Source organism: Hemiscyllium ocellatum, chromosome 30, assembly GCF_020745735.1.
Source record: "Hemiscyllium ocellatum isolate sHemOce1 chromosome 30, sHemOce1.pat.X.cur, whole genome shotgun sequence".
In the NCBI taxonomy this organism is placed as follows: domain Eukaryota; kingdom Metazoa; phylum Chordata; class Chondrichthyes; order Orectolobiformes; family Hemiscylliidae; genus Hemiscyllium; species Hemiscyllium ocellatum.
In genome coordinates, this window is record NC_083430.1 from 47,454,292 (window position 1) to 47,472,940 (window position 18,649).

The 18,649-nt window shown below is 43.6% G+C and overlaps 1 protein-coding gene across 2 annotated transcripts in view; it reads right to left on the reverse strand.

Annotated features, from left to right (window-relative positions):
- Positions 1-6,923: 6,923 nt before the first annotated feature.
- The window catches only part of nkain1 (sodium/potassium transporting ATPase interacting 1), a 573,165-nt gene continuing 561,439 nt past the window's right edge, over positions 6,924-18,649 (reverse strand). Inside the window, exons 6-7 of one of the 2 annotated variants that reach the window (XM_060847488.1) lie at positions 14,994-15,013; positions 6,924-10,467 (exon numbers count right to left, since the gene is read on the reverse strand). In XM_060847488.1, the coding sequence (XP_060703471.1) occupies positions 10,237-10,467; positions 14,994-15,013 (251 nt within the window). In that variant the 3' untranslated portion in view covers positions 6,924-10,236. The remainder of the gene's footprint in view (positions 10,468-14,993; positions 15,014-18,649) is intronic. The other variant, XM_060847489.1, reaches the window with a different exon arrangement.

The following is an 18,649-nucleotide window of genomic DNA, read 5'->3' on the forward strand; positions in this document are numbered from 1 at the left end:
TCCAACAATTAATTACATTTATACAACTCATTTGACATAGTAAAACAGGCACAGAGACTTCAAAGGAATATCATCAAACAACCCAAACACCGAAAGAACTGTAGATGCTGCAAATCAGAAACAAAAACAGAAGTTGCAGGAAAAGCTCAGCAGGTCTGTCAGGAAGTTCTGAGGAAGGGTCATTGGACCTGAAACATTAACTCTGATTTCTCTTCACAGGTGCTGCCAGACCTGCTGAGCTTTTCTAGCAACTTCTGTTTCTTGGTACCCAAACGCTAAGCTACAAAAGGAGGCATCTGGTTACATTACCAAGTGCTGATGTAAGTGGGAGCTTGCTGGGAGGTTAAACCTTAGGGCCTCTGTAACTGAACATGGGCACCGAAAGGGCAGCAATCGCAATGTGCAGGATTCCAGAGCTCGAAGCACACAGGGATCTCCAGGGGTTTTAGGGACTGAGGAGGGAAACAAAGGGAAGCTCTAGGCCACAGAGGGATTTAAAATCAAGGAAGGGAATTTTAAAATGGAGGCATCACTGGGCTGTGAGCTAAAGTAGGTCAGCAAGCCCCAGACTGGGCGATGAACAGAAGCGAGTGTGAGTTGGGCCACGTTGGAACTAGTGTCAATCAACCCATCAAAGATTCACATTGGAGAGTGTCTGTTTGAATCTGGGAGCCGAAGACCCAGGAATCCTTTAAGAAAATGACAGTTTAAGTGATGGGAAGATAGAAACAGGAATAGGCCATATAGCAGCTCAAGGCCATTTCACCATGTAAGCTAATCTTGGTCAATCTGTGATTCATTCCATTTGTTAGCCTTGGGTTCACATCCCACATTAGTCTGACCCAACAAAAGACTAGCAACCTGAACTTTAGGGGTCCAAGTGAGCCCCAGTCTCAGCATTTTGTTGGGGAGGAAAGTTCTCAATTTCTGCTCTACTACAGAACATTTTTACTGGGTCAAGTTAAACTCTACCTTGGGATCTTGTTGCTGTTGGTACCTCTGGGAAGTGACAGACTGCATGACGAGTAGAGATGGTCAATAGCAGCTGGCTATTGGAACATTTCACAGTGGAGTCTGAACATGTTCCCACCCAGTGGTCATTCAGCATCACTGATTTCCAATCAGACTAGTGTGATTGAAGCAACCAATTTAATGTAGAATTTGAAGTGTTAGAATAATTATTAAAAATGTAAGAACTGTGAATGCAGACTTTGAATCTTTGCCAAGAGCAAAGTGCAGGAAGATATAGAGAGACATTAAGACTGCAAACAGCAAAGTTGGAAAGTCTACAAACCAAACAAAATGTTAATTGACTTTAAAATTTATAACGATGACCAAAGGAAGATATTTCCCAAAGTGCTAGTTTCCAGATTGATACAGAGTATTACTTAAAGCAAAGTGAGGGGAGAGAACTTTGCAGATTAGCCCACTATGGTGATAGTCTGGAACAGGTTCACCAGGCTACGAGGGGTTATATCAAGAGGATATGTTAGGTATGTTGGCTCTGGTCTCATTGCAGTTTCAAAGAATGAGACCCAACTTTAGTGAAACATGTAAGATTTTTTATGGACTTACAGGTTAGATGTAGAGAGTCCAGGACCAGATGGCATAATTTCAGACTAAGAGGTCACTCATTTAAGACAGAGATGAGGAGAAATTGTTTTCTCTCAGATGATGCAGAATTTTTTACTGCGGAGGATTTCAAGGGTTGTTAAGTATATTCAAGTCTGAGATGGACAGATTTTTAATCAGTAAGGGAATCAAGGGTTAAGGGGAAAAAGGCAGGAAGGTGAAGCTGACAATGATCAGATCAGCCATGATCTTACTGACTGTTGGAGCAAACTGGATGGGCCGAATGGCCTGCTTCTGCTCTGACATCTTCTGGTCTTTGATACTTTCTGAAGAATCCAGAGAAAAGTCATAAGGACTTGAAATATTAACTCTGTTCCTCTCTCTCTCCACAGATGCTGCCATACCTGTTGAGTTTCTCCAGCACATTCTGTGTTTGTTAACCCAGGTGGATAGTCTCTGATACAGCAAAGCAATGAGATCTGTTTTACTCCAAGATAACTGAGATAGTCTAAATTCCCCCCAGGAGTGATAGCATCTTATTTTATGATCAAGCCAGTGTCTGATAAAATTGACCAAGGTCCTAGAACGATATTTAATCATGGTTAGTTAATAATATTGGTTGATAATAAATTAAACTCAATACATGTACCTTGTGCAAGGTGAAGGCAGTATCTCGCATCGTACTAGCACTTCCAGGCGGTTTTTATCTCCTCTCTAATCCAAACTGTTGAACATCCGGAGGAAGAAATGTTGCTGTTGCCAGCTTTCGAATAAGACAGTAAATGGTGGACCCACCTGATCTCTCAGACAAAGCTAAAAAGTTAAAAATCACACAACACCAGGTTGTAGTCCAACAGGTTTATTTGGAAGCACACTAGCTTTCGGAGCGTCGCTCCTTCATCAGGTGATGAAGGAGCGTCGCTCTGAAAGCTAGTGCGTCCAATTAAACCTGTTGGACTATAACCTGGCGTTGTGTGATTTTTAATTTTGTCCATCCCAGTCCAACACCGCCATCTCCAAATCATGACAAAGCTAAAAGACTGTTTGACATGACAGGAAGCACCCCGGTTACAAACGGCCAACTTACAAACATCCCGTACTTACAAACTGACCTCAGATTTCTCATTTTTAAAAATTCGAGTTAAGTAAGTTGTTTCATCCTAATGATGGGTGGACTGATTAGCCTGTAATTGTTCCAACTTACACACGTTCGACTTATGAACAGTGGAAAAAATGGAACTCGTTCGTAACCTAATGTTCTGGCTAATATTCATCACTCAATTAACAGCAAAATATGAAACAGATTATTCAATCATTATCGTATTACGGCTGAGGAGAGCTTGGTGTGTGCCATTTGATTCCCCTGTTTCCCTACCTGCCTTTAAAAAAAACACTTCATTGACCATGGAGTGTGCTGAAATATCCTCAAGTCATGATAGATGCTACTTAAATGCAACTCTTTTACCTAACTTAGCTTTCGCTTCAATTGCAGCACCTTAACTGTTATTTAATAACGTAGCAGACACCAGGAATTAAATCGGGATCTCTCCTGGTCTATATTCCCAAAGGTGAAAATGTGTTGCTGTTAAAGCGCAGCAGGTCAGGCAGCATCCAAGGAACAGGAAATTCGACGTTTCGGGCACAAGCCCTTCATCAGGAAGCATTCCTGATGAAGGGCTTATGCCCGAAACGTCGAATTTCCTGTTCCTTGGATGCTGCCTGACCTGCTGCGCTTTAACCAGCAACACATTTTCAGCTCTGATCTCCAGCATCTGCAGACCTCACTTTTTACTCTATATTCCCAAAGGGACAATACTTTTAACAGCTTCGACATAAAAGAGACCTTTCTATGGGCAGACAGACCGACAGCTTACCAGCTCTTAATTAAAGGACAGTCACTCCATAAATAGTTGAGCAGAAACAGTTTGGGAATAATTATTTTGTACAATACTGTGCTCACACCACTTTTAAATATTCAAGCATCTGCTGAATTAGTTCACAGTGAGAAAATTGAAATTTTGTTTGGCCAAGGACACTGAATGCAAAGGTTAACGATGACCGACTTACAGCAACAGCTGCTTTTCCCGATGAAGATTTTTTAATTTGACATTTACTTCGGCATTTTCTTATTATTATTTATGAGGATTTTGCCCAAGTCATAAGAACACATTAGGAGCACTGATGCAGACTATTAACAGTTGGGACACCAGATGGTACAAAACTATTAGGTTTCACAAATATTCATCTGTCAATGATGTCACAAGTGTACAGAACTGGATAGAAAGCAATCCAAGGATAGGACTAGGCATCATGACAGAACGAAAGATGCGAGAGTTGGAAAAGAATGCTTTTGGGTCAGCTGCTGCTTATTGAGTGCCAACCTCGCCTGAATCAGAATGTTTGTGTGTTCAAGAGCCACTCTACTTGAGAATTCAATGCTGATGCTCCCAGCGACAGGACTGATGGAGTGCTGGTACTGATGGTATACTGCACAATGGTGTGCTGCACTGATGGGGTACGTCACTGACAGAGCACTGCACTGATGGGGCATTGCACTGATGGGGCACTGCACTGATAGAGCACTGCACTGATGGGGCATTGCACTGATGGGGCACTGCACTGATAGAGCACTGCACTGATGGAGCACTGCACTGATAGAGCACTGCACTGATGGAGCACTGCACTGACAGAGCACTGCACTGATAGAGCACTGCAAAGATGGGGCACTGCACTGATGGAGCACTGCCCTGATGGGGCACTGCATTGATGGGGCACTGCACTGATGGGACACTGCACTGATGGGGCACTGCATTGATAGAGCACTGCATTGATAGAGCACTGCACTGATGGGACACTGCACTGATGGGGCACTGCACTGACAGAGCACTGCACTGATAGACCACTGCAATGATGGGGCACTGCACAGATGAGGCACTGTACTAATGGAGCACTGCACTGATAGAGCACTGCACTGGTGAGGCACTGTACTGATAGAGCACTGCACTGATGGGGCACTGCACTGATGGGGCACTGCACTGATGGGATACTGCACTAATGGAACATTGCACTGATGGGACACTGCACTGATAGAGCACTGTACTGATGGGGCACTGCACTGATGGGACACTGCACTGATAGTGCACTGTACTAATGGAGCACTGCACTGATGGGATACTGCACTAATGGAGCATTGCACTGATGGGACAATGCACTGATGAGGCACTGTACTAATGGAGCACTGCACTGATGGGGCACTGCACTAATGAAGCACGGCACTGGGGAGACACTGCACTAATGGGGCACTGCACTGATGGGATAGTGCAGTGATGGGACACTGCACTGATGGGACACTGCACTGACGGGGCACTGCACTGATGGGAAACTGCGCTGATGGGGCACTGCACTGATGGAATACTGCACTAATGGAGCACTGCACTGGTGGAGCACTGCACTGATGGGACACTGTACTAATGGAGTACTGCACTGATGGGGAACTGCACTGATGGGGCACTGCACTGATGGAATACTGCACTAATGAAGCACTGCACTAATGGGGCACTGCACTGATGGGACACTGTACTAATGGGGCACTGCACTGATGGAATACTGCACAAATGGAGCACTGCACTGGTGGAGCACTGCACTAATGGGACACTGTACTAATGGAGTACTGCACTGATGGGGCACTGCACTGATGGAATACTGCACTAATGAAGCACTGCACTAATGGGGCACTGCACTGATGGGACACTGTACTAATGGAGCACTGCACTGAAGGGGAACTGCACTGATAGAGCACTGCACTGATGGGAGACTGCACTGATGGGGCACTGCACTGATGGGGCACTGCACTAATGGAGCACTGCACTGGTGGGGCACTGCACTGATGGGGCACTGCACTGATAGAGCACTGCACTGATGGGGCACTGCACTGATGGGACACTGCACTAGTGGGACACTGCACTGATGGGACACTGCACTGATAGGGCACTGTACTAATGGAGCACTGCACTGATGGGATACTGCACTAATGGAGCATTGCACTGAGGGGACACTGCACTAATGGAGTACTGCACTGATGGGATACTGCAGTAATGGAGCACTGCACTGATGGGACATTGCACTGACGGGGCACTGCACTGATGGGACACTGCGCTGATGGGGCACTGTACTAATGGGGCACTGCACTGATGGAATACTGCACTAATGGAGCACTGCACTGATGGGGCACTGCGCTGATGGGACACTGCACTGATGGGACACTGCACTGATGGGGCACTGCACTGATGGAGCACTGCACTGATGGGACACTGCCCTGATGGGACACTGCACTGATGGGACACTGTGCTGATGGGGCACTGCACTGATGGGACACTGCACTGATGGGACACTGTGCTGATGGGGCACTGCACTGATGAGACACTGCGCTGATAGAGCACTGCACTGATGGGACACTGCACTGATGAGGCACTGCCCTGGTAGGACATTGCTCTGATGGGACACTGCTCTGATGGGACACTGCACTGATGGGACACCGCACTGATGGGACACCGCACTGATGGGACACTGCACTGATGGGACACTGCGCTGATGGGTCACTGCGCTGATGGGTCACTGCGCTGATGGGACACTACACTGATGGGGCACTGCGCTGATGGGACACTGTGCTGATGGGACACTGCGCTGATGGGACACTGCACTGATGGGACACTGCACTGATGGGGCACTGCACTGATGGGACACTGCACTGATGGGACACTGCACTGATGAGGCACTGCGCTGATGGGACACTGCACTGATGGTGCACTGCACTGATGGGGCACTGCACTGATGGGACCCTGCACTGATGGGACACTGATGCAGTGCTGCCAGTCCTCAAATGAAACATTAAAGCAAGTTCCCACCTGCCATCTGTATTGGAAATGAGCACAATGGATGCCTTCCTTGTGTTCTGTCCAATATTCCTCCCTCAACCAACATCACTAAAACAGACAATCTGCTCATAGTCACACTGCTACGTGTGTGTTGGAGTGGGGTGGTGGGGGTGGGGGTGGGGGTGGGGGTGGAGGGGTGTGTGGGGTGGGGTGCTGCTGCTGTGTACATCGGTTGCCGTGTCTCCTCCATTTCAGTTGTCACAACCTGCCCATCTATTGCTGTGTTCTTAGATGGGCTGAGGCGGTGGACGTTTGGGAATGCAGGTCTTTTGTGTGAGCAACTTTCAAAGACAGGAAAGGAGTACAGGGAAATACTCCCTCAAATCAGCACACAGTCTGCTATTAAACTTGGCAGCAGCCTTTTTCTTTATTTTTCACCTGCTTTTACAAAATTCAGAATGATAATCTTGTACAGGAACATTTTCAAAGATAATGTGTGGCAGAAAAGCTGTGATACACATTCAGTAGTTCTCAAAAAAAGTTTTAAGGCGTCTGGACCAGTGGCTGTATTCACATAACAGGTCTCAGAATGGTCGAGGTGCTGAAACGACTGCCCTCTGAGTGATCCCCTTCTAATGTACCGGCCTCCAACCCCCCCTCCCACACCCTCAACCATCCCAGCTCTGAGGATGGTTCAGGTCTTTCTGAAGATTGACATTATTGAGCTCACTCAGGGCTATACCAAGGGAAAACCTGGCCTAGCTCCACATAGGGGATTCCAGAACCCAGGGTGTCCCCAGTTCTGTTTTGAGGGAAGAGTTGCCCCAGAAATGTTGCTCACTTCGATCCCCTCAGCTGGAGTGGATGCAGACTAAACCCAGAAGATCTCGATGAAGCACCCTGCAAATTAGACCGTAACAAATAGGAACAGGAATAGGCTATTTGGCCTCTCTGAACTTGCTTCACCATTGAACAGGATCATGGTTGATCCAACACTTCTCAGCTGCACTTTCCCCAAATCCCTTGATTCCCTGACTGATCAAGAATCTATCCACCTTAACCTTAAAATATACACAGGGAGTCTGCCTCCACAGCCCCCTGTGGCAAGGAGTTTCAGAGACTCCAAGAGAAGAAATTACTCCTCATCTCAATCTTAGATTGGTGCCCCTTAATTCTGAGATTGTGCCCTCTGGTCCCAGGCTCTTCCGCAAGGTGAAACGTTCTCTCAGAACCTTGTTAAGCCCTTGAAGAATTCTAATGAAATAACCTCTCATTCGTCTGAACTCCAAATTGGTGTGTGTAACCATTAAAAGGACAAAAAGCACTCTCTTTTTTTTGAGAAAGAGTATCTTGAATTTAGCAAGCCAGGAGGGAAGTGGCTACAGGTGCTGAACAATTGGTCCCCAGTTCAGCCAAATATTGCCTCAATACAAAGGAGGATCAAGGTCCGTCTTTTTGTTTCTCTCATTAACCAGTTTCGCTTCCATTTGGGAAGTAGGTGAAAGGGGGAAAGAGCAGCTTCAATTTGAGCAGCATTCAAACTCTGGTTTATCAAAGCTAGCTAAAGGTCAATGCATGGACCTCTCTACACCAACAGGGGTCATATCGTTCTTCCACCAAAACAGAGAAATACATTCAGTAAACAACCAGATACTGGATTTCCAAACTGCTTAGAAACTGATATATTAAACAGATCGGCTCCTAAACTACTAAACCATGGCCAATAGCAACCCCCTCCCACCCTCACCTCATTGGTCTAGAAATGTCAAACAGCACAAAGACCAAGTGGCCCAAGGAACTGGATACAGAGCGCAGCCAAAATACTGAGATTGCAAACCTACCCACCGACCAATCCCCCACTGAACAAGACAAACCTCAAACAAACACACTGCACAAAAGGCAAGAAAGTTAGTTTGGTCACTCTCCCACCTGCCACTGTCTGCAATCATTTCGACTGCCACCTCTCTCCCAAATGAAACGGGAGAAGATGAGCATTGAACAAGTTGTGGGATTCAGAATAAATGGTGCCCGAGCTGCCAATTAGAATATAACTGAGTAAAAACGAGGACTGCAGATGCTGGAAACCAGATTCTGGATAGGAGTGGTGCTGGAAGAACAGGTAGCATCCAAGCCTTTTTACCTCAGATGAGAAAGGCCAGCAAGAGTAATTGGCTTTGAATGTGAAACCTTCTGTTTTAGATAGTGGCAGTGGTGACTAAGACATGATGGAATGGAAGTAAAAGTCAAAACAAAGTTCATAAAGACAGTATGCTCACCGAGCCTGAGGTCCATCTCAATCCAGAACCCCATCTTGGTCTGGAGGTCACTTTTTCCGTTTGATGCTAGTTTTGTGGGGTTTTTTGAGAGGCACCAACATGTCTTTGTTTGTGGAAAAGAATCCAATAACAACAAACTTCAGCAAAAAGCAAGGAACTGGGGCACTGACACCACCGATCAAAAGTTAATCTCAAACTGTATAGTAGCGCCAATGTTGACATCACCACTAACCATATTACACCACCAACTATAAAGATATCAAGCTCATTAGTGAACCAGTTAGCCCTATACTGAAACAAGCTTTTCATTTTCGACTCCACCAGGTGGGATTTGAGCTCCTGTCTGTGGAGTACTGGGTTACGCTTTCTGTAATATCACCTTTGTGCCATAATTATCTGAAGCAGAGCCAGATTATATTGATATGCAAACTCTCAGGAACCATTCGACAGCACCAATAGGACAATCACATTTTAGCGATGGGAATAAATTTGCATGATGTGGTCTTGGTTCAGTCAGTACAAAGTTTAAAAGGAATGAAAATGTTTCAGCCTAAAGCCAGCTATCAGCAATTCCATCTTGTGGAGGCTTTTATCTGTTTGGTCTGATCCAACCTAAAGCCTGAATATATACCATGTATTTATTCCTCGAACCCCACACACCACACAGTCACACAGCACCCATATTCAACCACATTAAGGTCTTTCAAGACCAACATTGGCAAGCAACTCCCAGGTATTCACTGCATCATCATGTGACTGTTGGATTCCCATTCACTGACTGGGTCCACAACCATGTGGGTTGTTCTACAATTGAATCAACGCTGTCCTTCTAAATATTAACGCAAAGTGCAGCTCACAATCACCAGCCTCCAGGAAAGCAAACAACAGACAGAACAAACCTGGGAGAACCCTCACAGGCAGTCTCCTGTCTCTAGGAGCTGAGTGGGTTTGATGTGCTTCTCCAGTCTATGTCAGTGGGCTCACTCTGTTAACCTTGACTAATGGTGCCTCTGCTAACAACTGTGGGGTTTCACATTCCCCTCTGATAAAGAGTCATCTCGACTGGAGACATTAGCTTGCTCTCTCTCCGTGGATGCTGCCTGACCCACTGTGATCTCCAGTGTTTGGGGTTTTCAGTTGGGCCTCTCACAGCCTTTCACCAAGGTGGCTAAGATCTCAAGTGGCTCTTCCCAACTAGACACGTTCCCATCAAACCTCCAGGACTGGAAAGGCCGTGGAGTGAATAAACTCTGCAATTCCCATCCCCTACTACACCACCCTCCTTCTCCATACCATCCCACACGGCATCCCTCCACTCACTCATCTCCATGGAAGCAGGTCTCACTCAGACGCTTGCATTTCAAAGGGAGATCTCGCAAAGGAAGAACTGCTTTGTGAATACAGCCAGTCATTATGAACATTGAACATCAGAGGGTGCCAGTGTACTTTCTATCTAACTCTATAAAATAGCAAATTCTCTGGTTTCAGTGAAGTATCTATGAAATTTACAACCGTTACAGCTGAACTTTTGTTGTCTGATTCCCCCACAAATCCTTCTGCTGCTTTTCTCTCTCTCTCCCTCTCTCTCTCTCCATCTCTTTCCATCTGCCTCTTGGAGCATTCTCATTGTTTAACAAAATCCCCCGAACAGTGTCTGCTTCTGACAGTTGGTGCAGACTCTTCCAGTGGCTCACGTTCTCTGCTCCTGCCTCGTTAAGACCAGGACGTCCCCTGTTTATTCTGCCCTGGGAATGAAAAGAAATCACAGTGAATTAGACCCTGAAATTAAAGTGGTCAGTTTACCTCCGAAACATACCCTCAGACCTCACTCTGGGTCCCTGATGGGGTCACCAAGTGACAGATGTTGCCCGCTCAAGTTGGGATATATTTCTGGAGGTTTCGTTTTGCTTGTTTAAAAAGCCTTCCCCTTCCTATTGCCAATTCTTTAAAAGCAAATAAATAAAATGTTCAAAGGAAATTATGAAAAAAAAGTCACCTTTCTGCACAGGACCAGGACCATAAGACACAGAATTCATAGCCAAGGCTTGCAATGCTGTAAATTGCTATAAATTCTGTATTGTTTGCTCCTGCTCCACAGCTATCTGATGAAGGAGCAGCGCTCCGAAAGCTCGTGCTTCCAAATAAACTTGTTGGACTATTACCTGGTGTTGTGTGATTTTTAACTTTGTCCACCCCAGTCCATTACCCGGCATCTCCAACTCATACTACATAGAAACACACTCATATACACACAAACACTCAGCTACAAAACACACTCATGTATACACACAGATTAATTCAACCATAGTCATATATACACACTTGTATATAGATACACTCACATACACACATTAATATGCACACACACTAGCATACAAACACAGTCACATACAAGCACACACTGATATACAAATACACTCATATGCACACGCAGACACAGAAATAGAAACACACTCATATACAACACACACATACACAGTATTGTACTCATATACAGACTTTTATTTACATACAGACATATATTCAGACTATTATTTAAACATGCTGGTCACAGAACTGTGAATATGTTATGAATGCACAGCTAGGAATTAAGACTTGTGCATTGCACATAAACACTAATGATTATTAACACATGTAATGGACACATTAATGGAAATGAAAATCTACAAATAATATACACAGTAACAGGAATCAGCACAAATAATGCACACAATCTTTAAGTATGTTTAAGGTGGATACTGGTAGACTTCTTATTATGCATAAAGGTTTATAGGGACAGTTTGGGTACAAGTGCTCAGTCAGCTATGAACATATTAGATGGTGGAGAGGGTTGAATGGATTGAGAGGCCTAGTCCTGTTCATATGTTCCTATATTAATGGTCATTACCAAAGTTGTAAAGCATACTTCAATGGTATTAACATATACACTGTACACATGTTAAGGACATTAACAGAGGACTCTGGGAAAATCACAAAGAGAGCAAATGGTCACATACACTTGACATGGAGACTCAGACATAATTGTATATGTTATTTGAAATCTACTGAATTAAGTTAAGGATGCTGTAAAAGGCATCAATGTGCAAATACTGGAGCTCAGAAACCAGAGCATATAAAGCTGTAGACAGACAGACAGCAAAGTGTCAATCTCTGCAGGGATTACTGAAGGGTTGACATTTTGGGTCCAGATCTATTCCTGTCTGAATTGCAGACTTAACTGCTGAATCTTTCCAGCTATTTCATGATTATTTTTGGGGATACATCTGCAGTCAAAGGATATCGGGGCAATGTAAACAGAAATATAAACGGGGAGGGTTGTAAAATGGGTGCTGACTTGCTTTTATCTGTTTCACACCATCATATGAAGTCAAACTGATAACTTCCATATGGTTTTGAGCAAATAGATCAAGAAGCTCAATACATAATTTGGCAAAATTTCACTACATTTTCTCTGTAAGTAATGTGCTAGTAATTGCTTAGATCAAATCATTAACACCTGCTTAGTTAATATGAGTACTAACAGAAAGCAGAAATTAATTCACTTGATAAACTTTTGACTGTAATAACAAAATCCATTTGATGCTTAAGTGATTTGACTTATTACCTGCAGCTTAATGAGAATTCAGAGATGCATTTTACAGAAAAATTCTGATTTTCTAAATGTTCTTCCTCTTGTAAGTGACAACACTGACTCGTTCTGAGCTTCAGATTTTCCTGCAAAGGATTCCCTGTCTTCCCTTCCAGATCAACCCATGACAGAGGCAAGGACGGGCAGGTTGGAATAGCTCAGTAGGGACAGCAGTAGATTGGAAATGCAAAAGTTCCTGCGTTTTGGGAGAATTTAGCAGAACCTTTCTGTTGCAGTCCTCCTTTAAAGGGGTGTTGTGGTGCAGTGGTAGTATCCATCCCTCTGAGCCAGGAGACCCAGATTCATGTCCCATTATCTCTGAACAGGTAGATTAAAAAAAAACCTTGGAAAGCGGACCGACTGTGAGGGCAGCACAGATGTGCCTCCCCCGGCTTTTGGACATTTAGACGGCATTAATACTCACAACAGAGGGCAGCTGATCTTTGGTGAAGTAAATAATGGCAGTTAGGGAGATTGTAAATAATATGGAAGCCATCACAGAATGGCTTGACTTGGACTTTGAAGGCATCTGTTTCAGATCTCCCACTCAAGATGAGTGTAATCACACCATCGCGAAGCAATTGCAGGATTGTGATGAGATTTCTTGGCTGTCCATATCTCTGGAGCCTTGCGAATTACTGAGTCAAATGCAAAGGTTACATTTCTGAATACAATAAAGATTTGTTTTGGTAGAAAAACAGAAATTGTTGGAGAAACTCAGCAGGTCTGGCAGCATCTGAAGATGGGTCACTGGACTCGAATCATTAACTCTGCTTTCTCTCCACAGATGCCACCCGACCTTCTGAGAAACTTGCTAAGTTTCTCCATCAATTTCTGTTTTTCTACCAAACAAATCTGAACTGTATCCAGAAATGTAACCATAGCATTTGACTCGGTAATTCTCAAGGCTTTGTGGAAGATATCAGACACATGCAAGAAGGATATTGAGAAGAGCAACAAAAAAAACTTTAAAAATGAAACAAAAAGTGCAGATCTCGGAAATCTGAAACAAAAACAACAATTGCTGGAGAAACTCAGTAGGTCTGGCAGCATCTGTAGAGAGAAAGCAGAGTTAATGATTCGAGTCCAGTGACCCATCTTCAGATGCCGGAGCCACTGAAGAAATTCAGCAGGTCTGGCAGCAACTGAAGAAGGGTCACTGGACTCGAATTATTGACTCTGCTTTCTCTCCACAGATGCTGCCAGACCTACTGAGTTTCTCCAGCAATTGTTGTTTTTGTTTCAGATTTCCAACATCTGCACTTTTTGTTTCATTGTTAAAGGTTTTTGTTGTTGCTGTTCTCAATACTTTTCTTGCATTTGTCTGATATCCAAGAATGGTGACATTATGCCCATTAGGTTGTATCATGCTTTGTGTCCCTGGGTCAAAATCCTGGAACTTTCTCCCTAATGGTATTTTGGGGGTAGCTACAGCACATGGACTGCAGTGGGTCAAGAAGGCAGCTCACCCCCACCTTCTCAACGGCAACTAGGGATGGGTAATTAATACTGGCACATCAGTGATGTCTCTTTCCCATGAATGAATTAAAAAACATCTTCATGATAAGGCAGAGTTGCAGCAGAGAAGGTAAAGGAAGCACCTGGATTCCATTAGCTCATGGGACCCCCCTAGTCCTATATGTGCCTGAAGTTATCTATGTTGAAGGTCTGCTGTTTGGTTACATGATCACCCACAGCAGAAACCCACAACCCTGAAGAGACATCATCTAGCACTGAGAGACAGTCAATGATGATGAGTGTAATAAATGGTGGGCCCTGGTCCCAAAATCTAATGGTGCACGCTTTCCTCGAGTGATCTGCAGCATCTCCTCAGTGGTCTGCTCCAATCTGCGATTCCTTTAAGCAGCTTCAGTTGCCTTGCGGGCGTTTCAGTCAGCATTGTTGTGGGTCTGAACTGGGATACTGGGTGGTGGGGGGAGGGGGTCAGGTACCTGAGCCCAGAGTGGTGAAATGGACTTTGTCTTAAATTCTCTTTTTTAATTTCTTGTTGTTTGTGATATCATTGTGGAAGGACGGTTATTCAGAATTTTTTATCTCTTTATTTTTCTAATTTATTGCTATGATTTTGTACTTCGGAATGTCTGTTATTCTGGACTTCTCACTTCAATATCATCTGATTTTTTTTCTAAGAATTTGTACTCAAGAATCAGTATCTGGGTTCCTATGTTCCTAAAATAGTGCCGTAAGTGGTGAATTGTGAACATTTTCCTGTGAGTACATGTAACGATAAAGCTACGCCCTCTCCACTGCCCACTTCATGGGCTGTTAGTATCAATTTGGAACTTTATCATTACAGTTTTGAACTGTGCCACCGAAGCCCAGAATCAAGGACTGAACTATGGCATTTGATCGCAAAGCTTTCTGCCATTCTGAAAATACAAGAACTTTGAAAGAACTCTGCGAGGGGACAGAAACTCACCAAACAAGCCAATCTTACTGATGTCCTATTTACATCTGGAAATGGAAACATTTGTCGACAAATGCTTGCTATCAAATTATATGAAAGATACAAGGAGGTGACATGAAGCCTTTGCTTATTGATGGATCCACTGAACAGCTTCACTATAATCCAGTCTTCAAAGAAAGAGGAGAGTTTTGAATGGACATGTGCGGTTTACCTACCTGTGTTCCTGGATGGAATCCTGCAAGAGAATGACAAGTATTTAGTGACACTGCAAATCATTCAGTTCATCTGCTCTGAACATTCTAGAATGATCACCCACTTTATTTCCTTTGATATATATATATATATATTATATACACACATATATATCTGAGATATATGTATGAGATAGGTAATCTGCCTCTATACCTTCTAAATCTTTAAAGAAAAGCTTTCTTTGAGAAAAAGAATCTGTTTGGCATGTCTCTGTTTGTTTAAGAATGTCATAAAACTCTTCATGCAGTTTCTACATTGCAAAGTTATTGACATATGAAAAGGTTTTAAGGAATTGTTACCCCATTATGTCACTGACAAGGAAGAAGTAAAGCACCTGGAATAAGTGACTGTGATGACAGTAACTGCTTAAGCAGCCTGGTGAGGAAGTTGTGATTTAATGTTTCACTTTAATAAACTGTGCAATAAAAACAATGTCACAAGGCACAACATGAATGACAACCAGAGACCTGCACAGAGAATGACTCAGAATATTTAATCAACTTTAAAAATACACATGGCTTGTTACATCTCTGTCCATTTGATTGTAATGAACAGAAACATATTTTTCTTGACTCTGGATTGGTGAATGCAGTCTATTAGGTTTTCAAAAAAACAGGAGACAATACTATCTGATCACCGAGAATAATTCTCGCTGCTACTAGCAAGGAGCTGAAAAGGTCAGTTAATTAATTCAGTATTCTGGTCTCCTTCCTATCGGAAGGGTGTTGTGAAACTTGAAAGGGTTCAGAAAAGATTTACAGGGAATTTGGAGGGTTTGAGATATAGGGAGAGGTTGAATAGGCTGGGGCTGTTTTCCCTGGAGCGTCAGAGGCTGAAGGGTGACCTTATAGAGGCTTATAAAGTCATGAGGGGCGTGGATAGGATAAATAGACAAAGTCTTTTCTCTGGGGTGGAGTAGTCCAAAACTAGAGGGCATAGGTTTAGGGTGAGGGGTGAAAGATTTAAAAGGGGTCTAAGGGGCAACTTTTTCACACAGAGGGTGGTGCCTATATGGAATAAGTTGCCAGAGGAAGTGGTGGAGGTTGGTACAATTATAACACTTAAAAGGCATCTGGATGGGTATATGAATGGGAAGGGTTTAGAGGGGTAGAGCCAAGTGCTGGCAAATGGGACTAGATTAGGTTAGGATATCTGGTTGGCATGGACAAGTTGGACCGAAGGGTTTGTTTCCGTGCTATACATCTCTATGACTCTAATAATGGATCAGAAAGACAGGAGTAGCCGCACTCACTGAAGACTTCATCTCCTGGTTTTGAATGTTTTATTTATCAACCCATGGAAATGGAATCCCAATATTTGCTCACCTGAATTTCATTTGATGTACAGCACAGGGACAGGCCATTCAGCCCCACTGTCCCCTCCTCCAGTTTATATTTCACTCAAGCCTTAATAATGGATGAATGAATAATTTTTAATGATTAAATTTTTTTTATTGTCATGTGTATTTTACAGTGTGAGTACAGTTAAACAGAGTAAATATATGTCTGTGTGGGTTTCATCTGGGTGCTCCAGTTACCTCCCACAGTCCAAAGATGTGCAGGTTAGGGTAGATTCGCCATGCTAATTGCCCATTGCGTCCAGGGAGGTGCAGGCAAGGTGGGCGAGTCATGGGAAATATAGGGTTATAGGGATAGGGAGCGGGGGTGGGTCTTTGGGGTGTCAATGTGGACATTGATGGGCCAAATGGCCTCCTTCCATACGCTAAGGATCTAATGATGATTCTATGAAAAGCTTTCATTTGTCGCCATGATCTGTGGCATCATTTTAAACAGTTTAATAATAAAAATAAAATGATATTGTTTAAAGAAAAGTTCCGTTTCCAAACCCGTAACATCTCAGCCTATCATCAAGACCTTCTATTCCTTTCTCGCTCTCAGATTTATTCTGCTTTCCCTCGTGAATCGATGCTGCCTGGCTCCACCACTCCCTCTGACAGTCAGTCACACGCTCTAACCACTCTCTGAATAAAGAAGATTTGCCTGGATTGTTGGATGAATTTATGACCTTGTATCAATGGCCCCTTATTCACGGTACTCTGACAAGTAGAAAGTTCTTCTCTGTTTCTACCCTATCAAACGTAACCAGCCTCTGGCTTGTGAATATTTAAACAAAGACTAAACCACAATTACCGATGACCACTGGAATGTGAAAATGGTTCCTCACAAACCAGGTTTTAAGAATTGCTTGTCACTCGTACCTTTTAACATGGACAATTGCAGTGAAATTGATTTCTTGGTTAGCCATGGTCTGACTTGTTATTGTGGTGGTTTAAGGAAAGACTCACATTGTGAGATTTGTGACCTGTTGGTGGGGTTAGTGGTGGTGGACAGAGTAGATGAGTTCAGTGATACTGATAACACAGATAGTGAGGGTTGGTATGGGGTTGGTGGCAATGAGTGCAGCTAAAGATATCCCCAGGATTAACTGTTCACCTCTTTTCAAGAGGCTTTTGCTGAATTCTGATCAAAATCCTCTGAAATTCTGTCTGGTTATTACTGGGCAGGCTGATTAATCCTCACTGGAGTTCACATCTAAGGTCTTTACTCTCCAACAAACATCAATACTAACTAGTTACTCCAATAACTGAAAACACCAAATTAACTGGATCTATGTGACTGTGTCAGTTCAACAACAACTTAGATTTATTTAGCATCCATAGCCTGCTGACTAGTTTAATTCCTCTCAGTGGAAAACCGAGTGCCTTCCTTGTTAAGGTTCATCAATGAAAGGGATTTGGTTAAATATTTGAAGGGAATAAAATAAGGAGAAAAAAGGAATTGGATAGAATTTGCAAAGAGCAGGCAGAGGTGTGGATTGAATGATCTGCTGCACAAATATGTTTTTGAAATCTTTAATAGAGAGACACAACATTGAAAAGCATAGAAGCAAAATTCACTTCTCTTATTGAAGCTAGCAAAGGGAATGTAGCAGAAAAAACCACAGAATCCCATTCCTTGTTATCTCATTATCCCTTTTACCTCAGCAATCTAATGTTGGTGTTTAGACAGAGCTTATTGTGGTTCTGTTTGCCGAGCTGGAAGTTTTTGCCGCAAACGTTTCGTTCCCTGGCTAGGGAACATCATCAGTGCTATTGGAGCCTCCTGTGAAGCGCTGCTTTGCTGTTTCTTCCGGTATTTATAGTGGTTTGTTCTTGCCGCTTCCGGGTGTCAGTTTCAGCTGTAGTGGTTTGTATGTGGGGTCCAGGTCGATGTGTCTGTTGATGGATGTTCTTGCCGTTTCCGGGTGTCAGTTTCAGCTGTAGTGGTTTGTATATGGGGTCCAGGTCTATGTGTCTGTTAATGGAGTTTGTGGATGAATGCCATGCCTCTAGGAATTCCCTGGCTGTTCTCTGTCTGGCTTGTCCTATGATGGTAGTGTTTTCCCAGTCAAATTCATGTTCCTGGTTGTCTGAGTGTATGGCTACTAGGGATAGCTGGTCGTGTCGTTTTGTGGCTAGCTGATGTTCATGAATGCGGATTGTTAGCTGTCTTCCTGTTTGTCCTATATAGTGTTTTGTGCAGTCCTTGCATGGTATTTTGTAAACTACGTTGGTTTGGCTCGTGCTGGCTATTGGGTCCTTTGTTCTAGTGAGTTGTTG